At 49.6% G+C, this 18,464-nt stretch overlaps 2 protein-coding genes across 2 annotated transcripts; one reads left to right on the forward strand and one right to left on the reverse strand.

The window, feature by feature from the left end:
- Nucleotides 1-213: 213 nt before the first annotated feature.
- Nucleotides 214-1,699, reverse strand: LOC123085025 (probable 2-oxoglutarate-dependent dioxygenase AOP1). Its single transcript, XM_044506580.1, has 3 exons — nt 1,196-1,699; nt 777-1,101; nt 214-706 (listed from the first exon to the last, which is right to left on the reverse strand). Exons 1-3 carry the CDS (start codon nt 1,546-1,548, stop codon nt 449-451), a joined length of 936 nt encoding a protein of 311 aa, XP_044362515.1. The 5' UTR covers nt 1,549-1,699; the 3' UTR covers nt 214-448.
- A 13,832-nt stretch (nt 1,700-15,531) lies between these two features.
- On the forward strand, nt 15,532-17,569 carry LOC123081716 (uncharacterized). The gene is made up of 3 exons (XM_044504259.1): nt 15,532-15,965; nt 17,097-17,166; nt 17,273-17,569. The coding sequence occupies exons 1-3, from the start codon at nt 15,754-15,756 to the stop codon at nt 17,471-17,473; spliced, it is 483 nt and encodes a 160-aa protein (XP_044360194.1). The 5' UTR covers nt 15,532-15,753; the 3' UTR covers nt 17,474-17,569.
- Nucleotides 17,570-18,464: the final 895 nt, after the last annotated feature.

Raw genomic sequence — 18,464 nt, forward strand, 5'->3', positions numbered from 1 at the left:
AACGTGTGACCGGAATGTTTTTGTACATAGTTTAGCATGTTGGTGGTGCCGTGGTCAATGATAAAATTCCGCTTGAAAGCTTTCAGGCCATGTTTTTGTTGCATACATTGTGCTTAACGAAAGCACTGATGAAGTGATCAGCATATTCTCAAAGCTGAAATGGGGCCAGCAAATATTGCACTTGCCATCAGCAAGGGAACGTGTGCACAACAGTAAACTGAATAAGATCAGCCGGTAATGTCGTACTAGTAATTATCATCCATAAAGTGCTTAAACGATAAGATAACTGACAGCGATTTGAGTAACGTTCAGTAGCAATAGGACTTCAGAATGGTGCAGCGATCATTACATAGGTAACCTAGCAATTGCGGCTTCAGAATGGTGTGGATAACAGAGCTTGACGACTTCAGAATGGTGAGGTGAACTGAGCTTGAGTTACGAACGGCGATCAATCCTTCTGCACCCCGCAGAAGGCCTTCAGTGGATCACCGGACTTGCGCCCTTCCTCTGAGTGCCGGAACGTCGTGTAGCCGTCGTTGGTGCAGGGACGGTACAGCAGAGGGTGCTCGTCGTCGACGAGCTCGTCGATGGCGCTCAGTAGGACGCCGTCCTTCCCCGGGCAGCCGAACAGCGCCGACAGGCGCTCCCGGTTGCTCGGCGTCCTCACGCGGTGGAAGCAACCCGGCACCCTCCCGTTAGTCACGACCTGCGACGGCGGTGTCAGTCAGACGCGCGTCAACCAGAGAAAGGAGAGCGCGGGCGCGCGGCCCTTATACCGTGAACAGCTCGCCGGCGACGAAGGTGAACAAGTCCGGCTCAGGCGGCACCGCGAGCCAGATCCCGTCCTGAACCTGCACCTCGAGGCCCTCCACGCCGTGCTGCACGATCGCCGTCATGATGCTGTCGTCGCGGTGCGCCTGCAGGGACATGTTCGTCTCCGCGTCCGGCGGGGGCCCGTAGCGCGACAGCCGGACGCTGTGGGCGAGCGTGTCCAGATGCGCGCCGATGCGCTCCTCCCCGACGCCCAGGCCCTCCAGGATCATCTTCTCCACCGTGCGCTGCAGCTCCCACACGTTCTTGGCCGCGGACGCGATCGTGTCGCTGCACGCGGACGGCACACGGTCACCACGGGCACACCATGCCAAAACGGATGCACGACGGACGCAGAAGAAAATGGTGGGCACTGCTTGGTTACCAGAAGGCGGGGTTCCCCTGCGGCCAGAGGAGGTCGGCGAAGTCGCGGACGCGGCCGGCGTCGGTGGGCTCGGAGAGGCGCACGCTCTCCCAGTTGGTGCCGGGGACGTTGGAGATGTAGCCGCGGAAGGGGCCCACCTCGGAGACGTTCCGCTGCTTGGCCTCCGGCGGGAGCGCGAAGATCTCCGGCATGACGCGGCCGAACAGCGCCTGCCGGAGCTCCAGGCCGAGCGCGTCGTGCGCCACGACGACGAAGCCGTGCGCCACGACGGACGCCGTCACCGCGTCCCGGGCTTCCGCCCAGCCCGGCCCGCCGGGCTCCAGCCCGCGGAGGTCGACCCTGGCGATCTCCATCAGCTGCTGCCTGCTGCTGGGAGCCGTCGTCTTGGCTTGGCTTGTGTGGGATGCTTCTGGGATCTTGGTTTGTTCGATGGAGACAGGTGACGGCTGGTTATACAGGAGTAGTACAAGTCAGCGGATTGGGTGTGGGATAGCTGCTCATCATGGGCGACGCTCTTCGGTTTTTTAGTTTGGCGGACGGCTGGATCCATCAGATCCCGCCGCAAATAGCGGGGTGCGCGTCCCCTTGGGTGGAGGCCACCTTCAATACTTTTTTTTTGAACGGTCACGGGGGAAAGTCCCCACCTAAATATATTGCTTAAAGTGGCCAAAATGCCAAGTGTTTGATCCAGTTTATAAGAAAAACAGGATCGAAAACCTTAACAGGTTGACCCCGTTTATAAGGAAAACCGGGCCAAAAAACCGCACAGGAGGGAAGGATTACATAGGGTGAGAACATATGGAGACGCCTCGAAGAAGGCACTACCTAGCCAGCAAGCCAAGAGACCACCATCATAAAAGTCGAGTGGAAGTGGTGTGTCGTCGAGGAATCACAATACCAACACTAAACAACTATCCTAACGCACCACACCGGCGTGCGTACCAACCCCTTGGCACAACAGAGGAGCATCAACAATCAACGAGTGACCCATCACGAACCTTAACTGGAAGCTTCGCCACAGCAAGCCGACACGATTAGCAAGGTGGGGAGGCATTGTTGGGGAATGTAGTAATTTAAAAAATTTTCCTACGCACACGCAAGATCATGGTGATGCATAGCAACGAGAGGGGTAGAGTGTGATCTACGTGCCCTTGTAGATCGACAACGGAAGCGTTAACTTGGTTGATGTAGTCGTACGTCTTCACGGCCCGACCGATCAAGCACCGAAACTACGGTACCTCCGAGTTCTAGCCACGTTCAGCTCGATGACGATCCCCGGACTCCGATCCAGCAAAGTGTCGGGGAAGAGTTCCGTCAGCACAATGGCATGGTGACGATCTTGATGTACTACTGTCGCAGGGCTTCGCCTAAGCACCGCTACAATATTATCGAGGACTATGGTGGAAGGGGGCACCGCACACAGCTAAGAATATGATCACGTGGATCAACTTGTGTCTCTAGGGGGTGCCCCTGCCTCCGTATATAAAGGCTCAAGGGAGGGGGGCCGGCCGGCCAGGAGAGGCGCGCCAGGAGGAGTCCTGCGACAGTGGAATAGGATTCGCGGAGGGGGGGGGGGAAGAGGAGAAAGAGGAGGAAGGGGGGGGGGGGCGGCCCCCTCTCCTTGTCCAATTCGAATCAAGGGGGGAAGGGGCGCGCGGCCCATCTCTGGCCACCTCTCCTCTCTTCCACTAAGGCCCACTAAGGCCCATATACCTCCCGGGGGGTTCCGGTAACCTCCCGGTACTCCGGTAAAATCCCGATTTCACCCGGAACACTTCCGATATCCAAACATAGGCTTCAAATATATCAATCTTTATGTCTCGACCATTTCGAGACTCCTCGTCATGTCCGTGATCATATCCGGGACTCCGAACAACCTTCGGTACATCAAAGTGCATAAACTCATAATATAACTGTCATCGTAACCTTAAGCGTGCGGACCCTACGGGTTCGAGAACAATGTAGACATGACCGAGACACGTCTCCGGTCAATAACCAATAGCGGAATCTGGATGCTCATATTGGCTCCTACATATTCTATGAAGATCTTTTATCGGTCAGACCGCATAACAACATACGTTGTTCCCTTTGTCATCGGTATGTTACTTGCCCGAGATTCGATCGTCGGTATCCTATAGCTAGTTCAATCTCGTTACAGGAAAGTCTCTTTACTCGTTCTGTAATACATCATCCCGCAACTAACTCATTAGTTGCAATGCTTGCAAGGCTTAAGTGATGTGCATTACCGAGAGGGCCCAGAGATACCTCTCCGACAATCGGAGTGACAAATCCTAATCTCGAAATACGCCAACCCAACATGTACCTTTGGAGACACCTGTAGAGCTCCTTTATAATCACCCAGTTACGTTGTGACGTTTGGTAGCACACAAAGTGTTCCTCTGGCAAACGGGAGTTGCATAATCTCATAGTCATAGGAACATGTATAAGTCATGAAGAAAGCAATAGCAACATACTAAACGATCGGGTGCTAAGCTAATGGAATGGGTCATGTCAATCAGATCATTCAACTAATGATGTGATCCCGTTAATCAAATAACAACTCTTTGTCCATGGTTAGGAAACATAACCATCTTTGATTAACGAGCTAGTCAAGTAGAGGCATACTAGTGACACTCTGTTTGTCTATGTATTCACACATGTATTATGTTTCCGGTTAATACAATTCTAGCATGAATAATAAACTTTTATCATGATATAAGGAAATAAATAATAACTTTATTATTGCCTCTAGGGCATATTTCCTTCAGTCTCCCACTTGCACTAGAGTCAATAATCTAGATTACACAGTAATGATTCTAACACCCATGGAGCCTTGGTGCTGATCATGTTTTGCTCGTGGAAGAGGCTTAGTCAACGGGTCTGCAACATTCAGATCCGTATGTATCTTGCAAATCTCTATGTCTCCCACCTGGACTAGATCCCGGATGGAATTGAAGCGTCTCTTGATGTGCTTGGTTCTCTTGTGAAATCTGGATTCCTTCGCCAAGGCAATTGCACCAGTATTGTCACAAAAGATTTTCATTGGACCCGATGCACTAGGTATGACACCTAGATCGGATATGAACTCCTTCATCCAGACTCCTTCATTCGCTGCTTCCGAAGCAGCTATGTATTCCGCTTCACACGTAGATCCCGCCACGACGCTCTGTTTAGAACTGCACCAACTGACAGCTCCACCGTTTAATGTAAACACGTATCCGGTTTGCGATTTAGAATCGTCCGGATCAGTGTCAAAGCTTGCATCAACGTAACCGTTTACGATGAGCTCTTTGTCACCTCCATATACGAGAAACATATCCTTAGTCCTTTTCAGGTACTTCAGGATGTTCTTGACCGCTGTCCAGTGATCCACTCCTGGATTACTTTGGTACCTCCCTGCTAGACTTATAGCAAGGCACACATCAGGTCTGGTACACAGCATTGCATACATGATAGAGCCTATGGCTGAAGCATAGGGAACATCTTTCATTTTCTCTCTATCTTCTGCAGTGGTCGGGCATTGAGTCTGACTCAACTTCACACCTTGTAACACAGGCAAGAACCCTTTCTTTGCTTGATCCATTTTGAACTTCTTCAAAATCTTGTCAAGGTATGTGCTTTGTGAAAGTCCAATTAAACGTCTTGATCTATCTCTATAGATCTTTATGCCTAATATGTAAGCAGCTTCACCGAGGTCTTTCATTGAAAAACTCTTATTCAAGTATCCCTTTATGCTATCCAGAAATTCTATATCATTTCCAATCAGTAATATGTCATCCACATATAATATCAGAAATGCTACAGAGCTCCCACTCACTTTCTTGTAAATACAGGCTTCTCCAAAAGTCTGTATAAAACCAAATGCTTTGATCACACTATCAAAGCGTTTATTCCAACTCCGAGAGGCTTGCACCAGTCCATAAATGGATCGCTGGAGCTTGCACACTTTGTTAGCTCCCTTTGGATCGACAAAACCTTCCGGTTGCATCATATACAACTCTTCTTCCAGAAATCCATTCAGGAATGCAGTTTTGACATCCATCTGCCAAATTTCATAATCATAAAATGCGGCAATTGCTAACATGATTCGGACAGACTTAAGCATCGCTACGGGTGAGAAGGTCTCATCGTAGTCAACCCCTTGAACTTGCCGAAACCCTTTTGCGACAAGTCGAGCTTTGTAGACAGTAATATTACCGTCGGCGTCAGTCTTCTTCTTGAAGATCCATTTATTCTCAATTGCTTGCCGATCATTGGGCAAGTCAACCAAAGTCCATACTTTGTTCTCATACATGGATCCCATCTCAGATTTCATGGCTTCAAGCCATTTTGCGGAATCTGGGCTCACCATCGCTTCTTCATAGTTCGTAGGTTCATCATGATCTAGTAGCATGACTTCCAGAACAGGATTACCGTACCACTCTGGTGCGGATCTCACTCTGGTTGATCTACGAGGTTCAGTAGTATCTTGTTCTGAAGTTTCATGATCTTTATCATTAGCTTCCTCACTAATTGGTGTAGGTGTCTCAGAAACAGGTTTCTGTGATGTACTACTTTCCAATAAGGGAGCAGGTACAGTTACCTCGTCAAGTTCTACTTTCCTCCCACTCACTTCTTTCGAGAGAAACTCCTTCTCCAGAAAGTTTCCGAACTTAGCAACAAAAGTCTTGCCTTCGGATCTGTGATAGAAGGTGTATCCAATAGTCTCCTTTGGATATCCTATGAAGACACATTTCTCCGATTTGGGTTCGAGCTTATCAGGTTGAAGCTTTTTCACATAAGCATCGCAGCCCCAAACTTTCAGAAACGACAACTTTGGTTTCTTGCCAAACCATAGTTCATAAGGCGTCGTCTCAACGGATTTTGATGGTGCCCTATTTAACGTGAATGCGGCCGTCTCCAAAGCATAACCCCAAAACGATAGCGGTAAATCAGTAAGAGACATCATAGATCGCACCATATCTAGTAAAGTACGATTACGACGTTCGGACACACCATTACGCTGTGGTGTTCCGGGTGGCGTGAGTTGCGAAACTATTCCGCATTGTTTCAAATGTACACCAAACTCGTAACTCAAATATTCTCCTCCACGATCAGATCGTAGAAACTTTATTTTCTTGTTACGATGATTTTCAACTTCACTCTGAAATTCTTTGAACTTTTCAAACGTTTCAGACTTATGTTTCATTAAGTAGATATACCCATATCTGCTTAAATCATCTGTGAAGGTGAGAAAATAACGATATCCGCCACGAGCCTCAATATTCATCGGACCACATACATCTGTATGTATGATTTCCAACAAATCTGTTGCTCTCTCCATAGTACCGGAGAACGGCGTTTTAGTCATCTTGCCCATGAGGCACGGTTCGCAAGTACCAAGTGATTCATAATCAAGTGGTTCCAAAAGTCCATCAGTATGGAGTTTCTTCATGCGCTTTACACCGATATGACCTAAACGGCAGTGCCACAAATAAGTTGCACTATCATTATCAACTCTGCATCTTTTGGCTTCAACATTATGAATATGTGTGTTACTACTATCGAGATTCAATAAGAATAGACCACTCTTCAAGGGTGCATGACCATAAAAGATATTACTCATATAAATAGAACAACCATTATTCTCTGATTTAAATGAATAACCGTCTCGCATCAAACAAGATCCAGATATAATGTTCATGCTTAACGCTGGCACCAAATAACAATTATTTAGGTCTAATATTAATCCCGAAGGTAGATGTAGAGGTAGCGTGCCGACCGCGATCACATCGACTTTGGAACCGTTTCCCACGCGCATCGTCACCTCGTCCTTAGCCAATCTTCGCTTAATCCGTAGTCCCTGTTTCGAGTTGCAAATATTAGCAACAGAACCAGTATCAAATACCCAGGTGCTACTGCGAGCATTAGTAAGGTACACATCAATAACATGTATATCACATATACCTTTGTTCACCTTGCCATCCTTCTTATCCGCCAAATACTTGGGGCAGTTCCGCTTCCAGTGACCAGTCTGCTTGCAGTAGAAGCACTCAGTTTCAGGCTTAGGTCCAGACTTGGGTTTCTTCTCTTGAGCAGCAACTTGCTTGCTGTTCTTCTTGAAGTTCCCCTTCTTCTTCCCTTTGCCCTTTTTCTTGAAACTAGTGGTCTTGTTGACCATCAACACTTGATGCTCCTTTTTGATTTCTACCTCCGCAGCTTTCAGCATTGCGAAGAGCTCGGGAATAGTCTTATTCATCCCTTGCATATTATAGTTCATCACGAAGCTCTTGTAGCTTGGTGGCAGTGATTGGAGAATTCTGTCAATGACGCAATCATCTGGAAGATTAACTCCCATTTGAATCAAGTGATTATTATACCCAGACATTTTGAGTATATGCTCACTGACAGAACTGTTCTCCTCCATCTTGCAGCTATAGAACTTATTGGAGACTTCATATCTCTCAATCCGGGCATTTGCTTGAAATATTAACTTCAACTCCTGGAACATCTCATATGCTCCATGACGTTCAAAACGTCGTTGAAGTCCCGGTTCTAAGCCGTAAAGCATGGCACACTGAACTATCGAGTAGTCATCAGCTTTGCTCTGCCAGACGTTCACAACATCTGGTGTTGCTCCAGCAGCAGGCCTGGCACCCAGCGGTGCTTCCAGGACGTAATTCTTCTGTGCAGCAATGAGGATAATCCTCAAGTTACGGACCCAGTCCGTGTAATTGCTACCATCATCTTTCAACTTTGCTTTCTCAAGGAACGCATTAAAATTCAACGGAACAACAGCACGGGCCATTTATCTACAATCATACATAAACAAGCAAGATACTATCAGGTACTAAGTTCATGATAAATTTAGGTTCAATTAATCATATTACTTAAAGAACTCCCACTTAGATAGACATCCCTCTAATTCTCTAAGTGATTACGTGATCCAAATCAACTAAACCATGTCCGATCATCACGTGAGATGGAGTAGTTTCATTGGTGAACATCACTATGTTGATCATATCTACTATATGATTCACGCTCGACCTTTCGGTCTCCGTGTTCCGAGGCCATATCTGTATATGCTTGGCTCGTCAAGTATAACCTGAGTATTCCGCGTGTGCAACTGTTTTGCACCCGTTGTATTTGAACGTAGAGCCTATCACACCCGATCATCACGTGGTGTCTCAGCACGAAGAACTTTCGCAACGGTGCATACTCAGGGAGAACACTTCTTGATAATTTAGTGAGAGATCATCTTATAATGCTACCGTCAATCAAAGCAAGATAAGATGCATAAAAGATAAACATCACATGCAATCAATATAAGTGATATGATATGGCCATCATCATCTTGTGCTTGTGATCTCCATCTCCGAAGCACCGTCATGATCACCATCGTCACCGGCGCGACACCTTGATCTCCATCGTAGCATCGTTGTCGTCTCGCCAATCTTATGCTTCCACGACTATCGCTACCGCTTAGTGATAAAGTAAAGCATTACAGCGCGATTGCATTGCATACAATAAAGCGACAACCATATGGCTCCTGCCAGTTGCCGATAACTCGGTTACAAAACATGATCATCTCATACAATAAAATTTAGCATCATGTCTTGACCATATCACATCACAACATGCCCTGCAAAAACAAGTTAGACGTCCTCTACTTTGTTGTTGCATGTTTTACGTGGCTGCTACGGGCTTAAGCAAGAACCAATCTTACCTACGCATCAAAACCACAACGATAGTTTGTCAAGTTGGTGCTGTTTTAACCTTCACAAGGACCGGGCGTAGCCACACTCGGTTCAACTAAAGTTGGAGAAACTGTCACCCGCAAGCCACCTATGTGCAAAGCACGTCGGGAGAACCGGTCTCGCGTAAGCGTACGCGTAATGTCGGTCCGGGCCGCTTCGTCCAACAATACCGCCGAACCAAAGTATGACATGCTGGTAAGCAGTATGACTTATATCGCCCACAACTCACTTGTGTTCTACTCGTGCATATAACATCAACATATAAAACCTAGGCTCGGATGCCACTGTTGGGGAACGTAGTAATTTCAAAAAAATTCCTACGCACACGCAAGATCATGGTGATGCATAGCAACGAGAGGGGGAGAGTGTGATCTACGTACCCTTGTAGATCGACAACGGAAGCGTTAACTTGGTTGATGTAGTCGTACGTCTTCACGGCCCGACCGATCAAGCACCGAAACTACGGCACCTCCGAGTTCTAGCACACGTTCAGCTCGATGACGATCCCCGGACTCCGATCCAGCAAAGTGTCGGGGAAGAGTTCCGTCAGCACGACGGCGTGGTGACGATCTTGATGTACTACTGTCGCAGGGCTTCGCCTAAGCACCGCTACAATATTATCGAGGACTATGGTGGAAGAGGGCACCGCACACAACTAAGAATATGATCACGTGGATCAACTTGTGTCTCTAGGGGGTGCCCCTGCCTCCGTATATAAAGGCTCAAGGGAGGGGGGCCGGCCGGCCAGGAGAGGCGCGCCAGGAGGAGTCCTACTCCCTCGGGGAGTAGGACTCCCCCCTTTCCTAGTTGGAATAGGATTCGCGGAGGGGGGGGAAGAGGAGAGAGAGGAGGAAGGGGGGCCGGCCCCCTCTCCTTGTCCAATTCGGACCAAGGGGGGGAGGGGCGCGCGGCCCATCTCTGGCCACCTCTCCTCTCTTCCACTAAGGCCCACTAAGGCCCATATACCTCCCGGGGGGTTCCGGTAACCTCCCGGTACTCCGGTAAAATCCCGATTTCACCCGGAACACTTCCGATATCCAAACATAGGCTTCCAATATATCAATCTTTATGTCTCGACCATTTCGAGACTCCTCGTCATGTCCGTGATCACATCCGGGACTCCGAACAACCTTCGGTACATCAAAATGCATAAACTCATAATATAACTGTCATCGTAACCTTAAGCGTGCGGACCCTACGGGTTCGAGAACAATGTAGACATGACCGAGACACGTCTCCGGTCAATAACCAATAGCGGAACCTGGATGCTCATATTGGCTCCTACATATTCTACGAAGATCTTTTATCGGTCAGACCGCATAACAACATACGTTGTTCCCTTTGTCATCGGTATGTTACTTGCCCGAGATTCGATCGTCGGTATCCTATACCTAGTTCAATCTCGTTACCGGCAAGTCTCTTTACTCGTTCTGTAATACATCATCCCGCAACTAACTCATTAGTTGCAATGCTTGCAAGGCTTAAGTGATGTGCATTACCGAGAGGGCCCAGAGATACCTCTCCGACAATCGGAGTGACAAATCCTGATCTCGAAATACGCCAACCCAACATGTACCTTTGGAGACACCTGTAGAGCTCCTTTATAATCACCCAGTTACGTTGTGACGTTTGGTAGCACACAAAGTGTTCCTCTGGCAAACGGGAGTTGCATAATCTCATAGTCATAGGAACATGTATAAGTCATGAAGAAAGCAATAGCAACATACTAAACGATCGGGTGCTAAGCTAATGGAATGGATCATGTCAATCAGATCATTCAACTAATGATGTGATCCCATTAATCAATAACAACTCTTTGTCCATGGTTAGGAAACATAACCATCTTTGATTAATGAGCTAGTCAAGTAGAGGCATACTAGTGACACTCTGTTTGTCTATGTATTCACACATGTATTATGTTTCCGGTTAATACAATTCTAGCATGAATAATAAACTTTTATCATGATATAAGGAAATAAATAATAACTTTATTATTGCCTCTAGGGCATATTTCCTTCAGGCATCGTTGCGTCATAGTTGAGCAAAGATGAACCGAGATAGCACGAAGAGCACGAAGCTCACCAAAACAGACGACAAACATGAGAGGGTCTTGAGCTCGGAGAGCAGAGGATGACCAACCTCTAAGGGCAACGGAGGATGAATGGCGGCAAGGAGATCCCTAGTGACGCCTTCAAGAAGGTGGACGACATCCGAGGATGACGCCGTCACAGAGCTTTCGCCTGGAGCATAACCGGTTAAATTCCCAGATGGCAGAGCCGAGAGCTGCGAATCCGGACCGAGAGACAGGAGTGGCACACGAGCCACGCCCCCAAGAGGGTAAGCGACGCTGGAGTAGCGCCGCCGTGGTCAGCTGACAAGGTCAGCGGGGATTTCCCCCGTAGCACATCCGTCAATGGTGGGCCGCCATCCAAGTGAAGACGAGGGGCGACAGAGGACAAGACCGAGACAGACATGTGAGGCGGATGGTGAACAGAGGAAGGACGAGTGGAGCAGGCCGCCGGTGAGGAGGGTGGAGACGAGGTGGGGTAGTGGAGTAGCGGGGACCGCTGTACCATGACAGAGGGGTGGGGGCACTGCCGAGTGGAGGTTCTTCCCGGCAGGAACCGTCGGCGTCGGAGGTGGACAGAGGGTGGGGCACCCGAGTGGAGGTTCTTCCCGACAGGAACCTGCGGTGGCGGAGGCGAGGAGGCCAGGAGGGGTCCGACGCTGGATCCACCGGACCAGTCGCAGCCCATCCGTGACGGGCGCGCAGGGGTGCGGGGGCGGGGAGGGCGAGCAGGGTGGAGGCGTGGGACGGGTCGTCGATGTGGAGGGGAGGGCGCGCCGGCGCCGGGTCTGCGGCCGCCCAGCTCGGGTCACGCAGGAGGACGGGGGCGAGGAGGATCCGTGGGGAGCGAGGCGAGGTGGAGCGGGGTGCATCATCCGCCGGAGAGGATAGGCGTGGCGAGGGGAGCTATGGGTGCTGCGAGCCGAGGGAGAGCCGGATCCGCACCCGGCACCGCCAGATCTGTCGCCGGCCAGTCGAAAACGGACGTCCAGGAGGCCGAAATGCGGCCGCGGGCGCCAGGGGCCAGGCCGCCCGCCCACCAAGCGCCCATCACAGAGAGCAGTGCCCCGCCACCGCCGTTGGCCGCGTGGGATTCTCCCGGTGGCGTCTTTCGGCGGCGGCGAGGGGGGAGAGGTGGGAGACGGGGTGGCGACGGCTAGGTTTTCGGTCGCCGTCCGAGTCGCCCTGGTGAGAGAGAGCGACACGGAGACCTTCAATACTTTTCACTCCGCAAATACGCAAGAGCGTTGCGTATTAACGCATTGTGCAGACAGCTAAGAAGAAACGAATTGTGCATATAGAAGGATTAGGGACCCTTAAAATGGACATATAGTATTTGTCCGTGGTCGCCTGACGTTTTTGCGGACACCTGTACAAGGCCATCTATCCAGCATTTTCCCTAGACCTTCGTCCGCAATACATTTTTTAAACGGATGGGCAAATATCATGCAAACACGACCGTATTCATGCAAACCTTGACGCGGTGGAGAGGCGACGACGTCGGCTCCACCTTCACGCAGTGGAGTGGCGGCGCTGGACCATGGTACTTGAGCGATCGCTAGAGGAGGAGCTCCAGGTGCGCCTGCTACTCCTCCATCACGGCAACCACCATGATGAGGCGCGACTACTGCTGCGACTCCTCGTCATCGGGGAAGAGGATGATCTCCTCCTTCCCGAAGGAGGCGGTCGCCGTGGAGGTCGATGGCCTAGGAGAGCGATGGCGGTGACTCCACGATCCGGGTCCGGAGCCACCCGTCGATGCGGAGAACCATGACATTGGCACCATCAAAGAAAAGAGAGGAGGGTCGACGACGGTGAGGGGAGAGAAGCGGAGCTGTGATGGGGAAAAGAGATATGAGATTGTGATGCGAACGGCGTCGAGCCATGCTTAAATAGTCGCGCCCAGGTGGACGGGCAACTGGATTCAATGTGGCACACCGGCCGGAGTAGGCTTCTCGGGCACCTCGCCGGCATTGCATTGAAGCGGCGCCGCCCGCCGGCTTGTCCGATCACGTCACTCTGACCGACTAGCCATGACAACCCATCTAGCCGTGGAAAGCCTGCTCGGGAGAAGAAATTGGCTCGGTGGTGGCACATACTGGTAATATTTGGTACGAGCTAACGAACCGGTACGCAACTTAATTCACTTAGCGGTGGCATCACATGTAAATTCTTGGCAACTCCTCCTTCGCTGTTTCGGAGGAGCTCAAGTTTCCCAGCTCCACGACTCCTAAAAAATTACACTGCAAGTTTCGCCAGCTTCTCTCGCCCATAGCCGGGATTTCGATCGTTCGGCTGCACTCCTGACATGGAGTTGGGGAGCTGAGAAAAGGGAGGTCTCCCGAACACGCTCGGAGATGGTAATTCAATCGACCCAACAAAAAGAGAGGCGACCAAGAAGGTCAAAAGGGGGGTCTGGGGGAGGAAGAGCGAGAAGGGGCGGTGACCAAAATGACAGAAGTTTGAGGGCTTAATGGACAAGAAGGAGGAGGCATATGTCAAGCACCTTAACATCAAGGAGGAAAGAGAATGCGAAGAGGTTTGTCATCTTCATGATGGCGACGGAGAAGAAGATCAGCCTCGAAAAGAAGAAGGCCAAACTCGAAGAGAAGAAGACCAAGCTCAGAAAGAGGAGGTTGATCTCACAGCCACTTTTGAGGAAACCAAAATGCTGATCATGAAGATTGATTAGTTGGATCCCAACACGGCGAAGATCGTGCAAAGACGTTGAAGCACTTGGCGATAGAGATGAAGGAGGCGGAAGCTGCGGAGAAGCCGACAACGAAGTGGTGAGGGAGAAGGCACGAACAACCAGTCTAGGAGGGCAAAATTTGCACGGACTGCCGAACTGGCACTTTTGTGATCGGGCACATATGAAAACTTATAAACACCCGCCGTTCTTTTTGGGGTTTTGAACATTGCATGTGTATGCACTTCTATTTGGTTATCATATTGCTATTTTGACCAACATTTTCACTTCAAATGTATCTAGATTGGGTCGAACGTGACCGACGTTTTGGACACGCCGTTGGATGCATATCTGTGGACTTATCCACAGAGAAATAGTGTGTCCGTTTTGTGGCACGGCGTTTGAGATGCCCTTAGTGGATTCCTCTGAAAAATTTAAAATTGGTCCAATATTAATAGAATAGAAGAAGAGTTGTTCCTAAACCACCTGCTCTGGTTACTCAGTGGCTCAACATGTCTCCAGCTGAAGCTACCTGGAGGACGCCGACTTCATCAAACATACATCTCCTGAATTCTGAGTGATTGTCAGAGCATCTCCAACAGGCGCGCTAAATAGGCGTCGCGCCGTAAATATACCCATTTTAGCGTGCGCGCAACCCGGCGGATGGCTCCAGCGGGCGCGCAATAACCGCGCGCGCGGCAGAAAGCGGTACCTCGCGCGGTGTATTTGCGGCGCCCGCTTTCGCACGCGGCACACTCGACGCTCGCGCTGCGCTCTTCTTCTCCCCCTCCAAAGCCCCGGGCGCGCCGGCGCCGGCGACCCGCACCCATGGACGCACGCGCCGGCACCCCTCTCACCCCGTCCTATAGCCGCGACCCCCCCCCCCCCCCCGCCGCCGCCACAAACCCTAGCCCGGGTGGCGTTGGCCTCGCCTCCGCCGGAGCTCCTCCGACCAGCGGCCTCACGCGCGGCCTCTTCATGTCGCCGCGGATGACCTCGGCGGCGGGTGGCATCGCGCCGGCGCCGGCCCGAGCCGCCGCCCCCTCCTCCTCAAAGCTCCCCAATGCGGCGCGGCCAAAGAAGGGCAAGACATCAGCGAAGAAAAACAAGGTGGCGGACGGCTCCGGCACCTCCAAGATGCCGTTGAAGATCTTGCCAACACCGTCGGAGCTTCACGTGATGCGGTGCGCGATGAGGAGAGGGAGGAAGATTCATCTTCGAAGGCGGAAGAATCGTCTTCCGAAGATGAGGACGAGGACGAAGACGAGGACGAGGACGAGGAATGATGTGTCTCTTCATTTGTGTATTGAACTTGATTTGCATTTTGAACTTGGTTGGATGAACTTGTGGGTATGATTTTAAACTTGTGGGCATGAACTTCATCAACCTGTTTTGTGTGAAATTTTTATTGTGTTGAAAATGTTTATCATTTTGTGTTGAAAATGCTATATGCAATACACCGGCGAGTTGCGCGCGCTGTATTTTAGCGCGGCTGCTGGAGCCAGCGCTGCGCGTCACGCCAAACCAGGCGATGCGCACGTGGCATATCTATTTTTTGCGCGCGGCACGACCGGGCGCCGGTTGAAGATGCTCTCATGACCTACATCAAGCCTGCAATTCGCCTACTCGGACGAAACTGAAGAATTCGACAGTTGGACTGAAGAAGAGCCGAACCGGTGCGCTAAATTGATGGACGCTCAAAGTATTCCGTCTCGAAAGTGGCGATCAGCGGCTCTCATCGACCAGGCCAAGCCAGCGACAGACGTTTCTAAAAAAAAAAAAAACAGCGATAGACAGAGACGTTCATAGGCTCCGTGATTGCTGGCACCAACCAGCCATTAAACCCAGCCGCATCCGGTGGATCGGCTTCATCTTCTCCTTTCCCCAAGTGTAAACCCTAGCTACTTGTAGCCAACCTCTTAATTCAGGCTATCCGTGAGTGGATTGATCCGTCAATATCGTGCTATTTCCTCTGATCTGCTGATTGATCCTCTAGATCCAGCCTTTGGCCCTCTCTCCCTAACGCGTGCCCGATCCGATCGATCTGCAGACGCAGAATCGATCGATGGGGTCCTTCCTCTCTTCGGCTGCCGGTGCCGGTGCCGGTGCCGCGGGCGAGGCTGATCATGGCGCACGCCCCCTCCGCTCTCCTACCATAAAGGAGTGCACCCGCCGTATGACAAACCAGGAGCTAGCTCGGTTAGACGGATACGATCCAGTAAGCTTCCAAGAACTCGTGGCCAGAGCAAATGCTGGCCACCCCACGTTGGCACTAGAGTACGTTCCTCCCACCTACACGCTCATTACCCCAGTCCCAGCTAGTTAGCTACTCCCTCCGTTCAGATGTTTTAGATATTTTAATATAAATTACATATGGATTGAAATGAGTTAAAAATATATCTATATACTCCCTCCGTTCAGATGTTTCCAAAAAATACAACCCATTTAGAAAAAAATAATACTATTTCAGTATGGACTATGTGCGGGCTGAAATGAGTTAACAAACACACTAACACCTAGTTTGGCAACGCAGTTTTTTCAAAACCACAGTATTTCAAAACCTCTGTATTTTAATGTGTGGACAATATACTTTGGTTTCTCAAAAGTATAGTTTTTCTAAGTTTTGGTAAAACCGTGGAGGCGTTTGGCAAAGGGCAGTTTTATTAAGTTTCTCTGATTTTGACAGATTGTTCTGTTGTTGCATGGATAATCTTGACCATACCTAGCTGCACTCACGGCTGGATCAACTCGTGCTAACGGCCGCCGTATGCATGCTGGGCATGGGCACGTTCTCTACTGGATGCTAGGACACATAGTCGAGTTATCTTTTGTGATCCATCAAAGATGGAGCATTCTGACAGGCACTGAAGGTGCAGCTTGCGCGTCTAGAAGAAGCAGTGGTAAAAAGGAGCAGGGGCTAATAAGTCATCCGTATGTGTACTCTGGCCAGATAGATCTATCATCTAGCATGTTCACCCGCAAAAATCATCTAGCAAAGTATTGGTCATAAGAAGATGAACTCAAAGAGACCAATGAGCCAGCGTTTCTCAGTTTTAAAAAAAGAAGTCCCGACCTCTTTTTCAAATACTACAAAAATACCACAGTTTTACAGATACTATGGTTTCTTAAGCTACAATATTTTTTTTATCCAAACACCTCAAAGTATTTAATACTGAAGTTTTTGTAGAAACCACAGTATTACTAGAAAACTTCAAAAAATACTTAGCTCCCAAACGCACCCTAAAATGTCTCTATATACATCCAATTCAGAAAAAGGCTAATCGTAGAACATCTTATATTTGTGAATGGGGTAGTACCCAATTTCTTCTTTTCTATATTTAATTCAAGAATTATGTCGAATAACGAACGAACGATAGGACCATGTTTACCTTTTGTTCTGATTGACAGCAAGGTCGACTCCGCCGCTGTTTGTAAGCTTGTCCGCTGCGCCCTCAAACACTACAACTCCAAAAACCCGGTAGGTACTCCCAGCAACTCAGGGGACCTAGCGGCTTCCCAATTCTACAATCTTCAGTTTCGATCCTCTTGGATGTGCATCATCTGCTAGTACTGTCTTGACGCAGGGCGCCGACTTCGAGTATCCCGCCGAGCTGACCACGGAGATGAAGGCCACTGGTATCAGTTTCAGGGAACGTTTCTGGTACCACGTCGGTTTCTTGGCGCGCCGGAGCTTACATTTTTTTTTTTCACTTTTCTCTCCATTTTTTTCCTTGGTCCCTGACCGCCACACACTTTTTGTTATTACCATGTTCTCCCTGCTATGAATCAATGAAATAACTAGCAATTGCTGGACAGTTTAAAAAAAAAGATGATGAGTTCCAACACTTCTTTGCCGAGCTACGCTTCAATGAGTGGACCCGCAGACCAAATGTTCAAACATGCACCATCTTAGGTGCATAATCAACCATACCAGCTAACCGTGCTGTATATATATGCAATTTGATCAACCCTAGCTAATTCTCTATATGTCCTTCCCTATTTATGTTGACAGAAAAGCCGTTGTGCCGCTTCAGAAGCAGGTGTGCTTTTTGTACAGATGGGTCTAAGATTTTGCACCCAAGCGATACGGAATTTGCGTGTGGAAAGGAGGGGCACGAAAAGAAATTCTTCAGCAAGAAGGATATGCAAGTGTGGCCGATTGATCCTATGAGACATGCATCGCGGACGTAGGATATTTATATGATGTTCTTTGTATTTGTCATCCTTGTTGTTTAATTTCCTGGATCATAAGAGAAATAAATTATTGTCTGAGCCTCACCGCGCACACGATCCTTGCTTTTTGAGCATGAAAGACGTCTATAAAATTTGAGCAGTTGGAGAACTAAATCAAAATGTATGCTGTAAGCTAGATTACCACAATCCATGTGCTGACTCTCAGACACTCTGTTCAGGATTAAACTTTGGTCATTGGACATAGGTGGCATATGGAATCCATAAGCTGACCCTCAGATACTCTGTTCAGGATTAAACTTCAGTGCTATAGGCTTCTATGCTTAGCGATTAAAAACCGCCCACCCCCGCCAACGCCAGCCCTTCCTTTATAACCAGCCCTCCTCCACACCTCCCAGATACACAACCAACACCACCACCCTCACAAGAAGGCAACTGCGCAGGCGACGCCGTTGCTTCCGGTGCCTCAGCCGCGACCACGTCGTCTTCGACTGCCGCAACCCCGTCCACTGCGCCCGCTGCTGGCGGTCTGGTCACCGGAGTTTCAGGTGCACAGCCCCTCGCCTGCTTCCTTTCTTCCCGCCC

Source organism: Triticum aestivum, chromosome 4A (genome assembly GCF_018294505.1).
Source record: "Triticum aestivum cultivar Chinese Spring chromosome 4A, IWGSC CS RefSeq v2.1, whole genome shotgun sequence".
In the NCBI taxonomy this organism is placed as follows: domain Eukaryota; kingdom Viridiplantae; phylum Streptophyta; class Magnoliopsida; order Poales; family Poaceae; genus Triticum; species Triticum aestivum.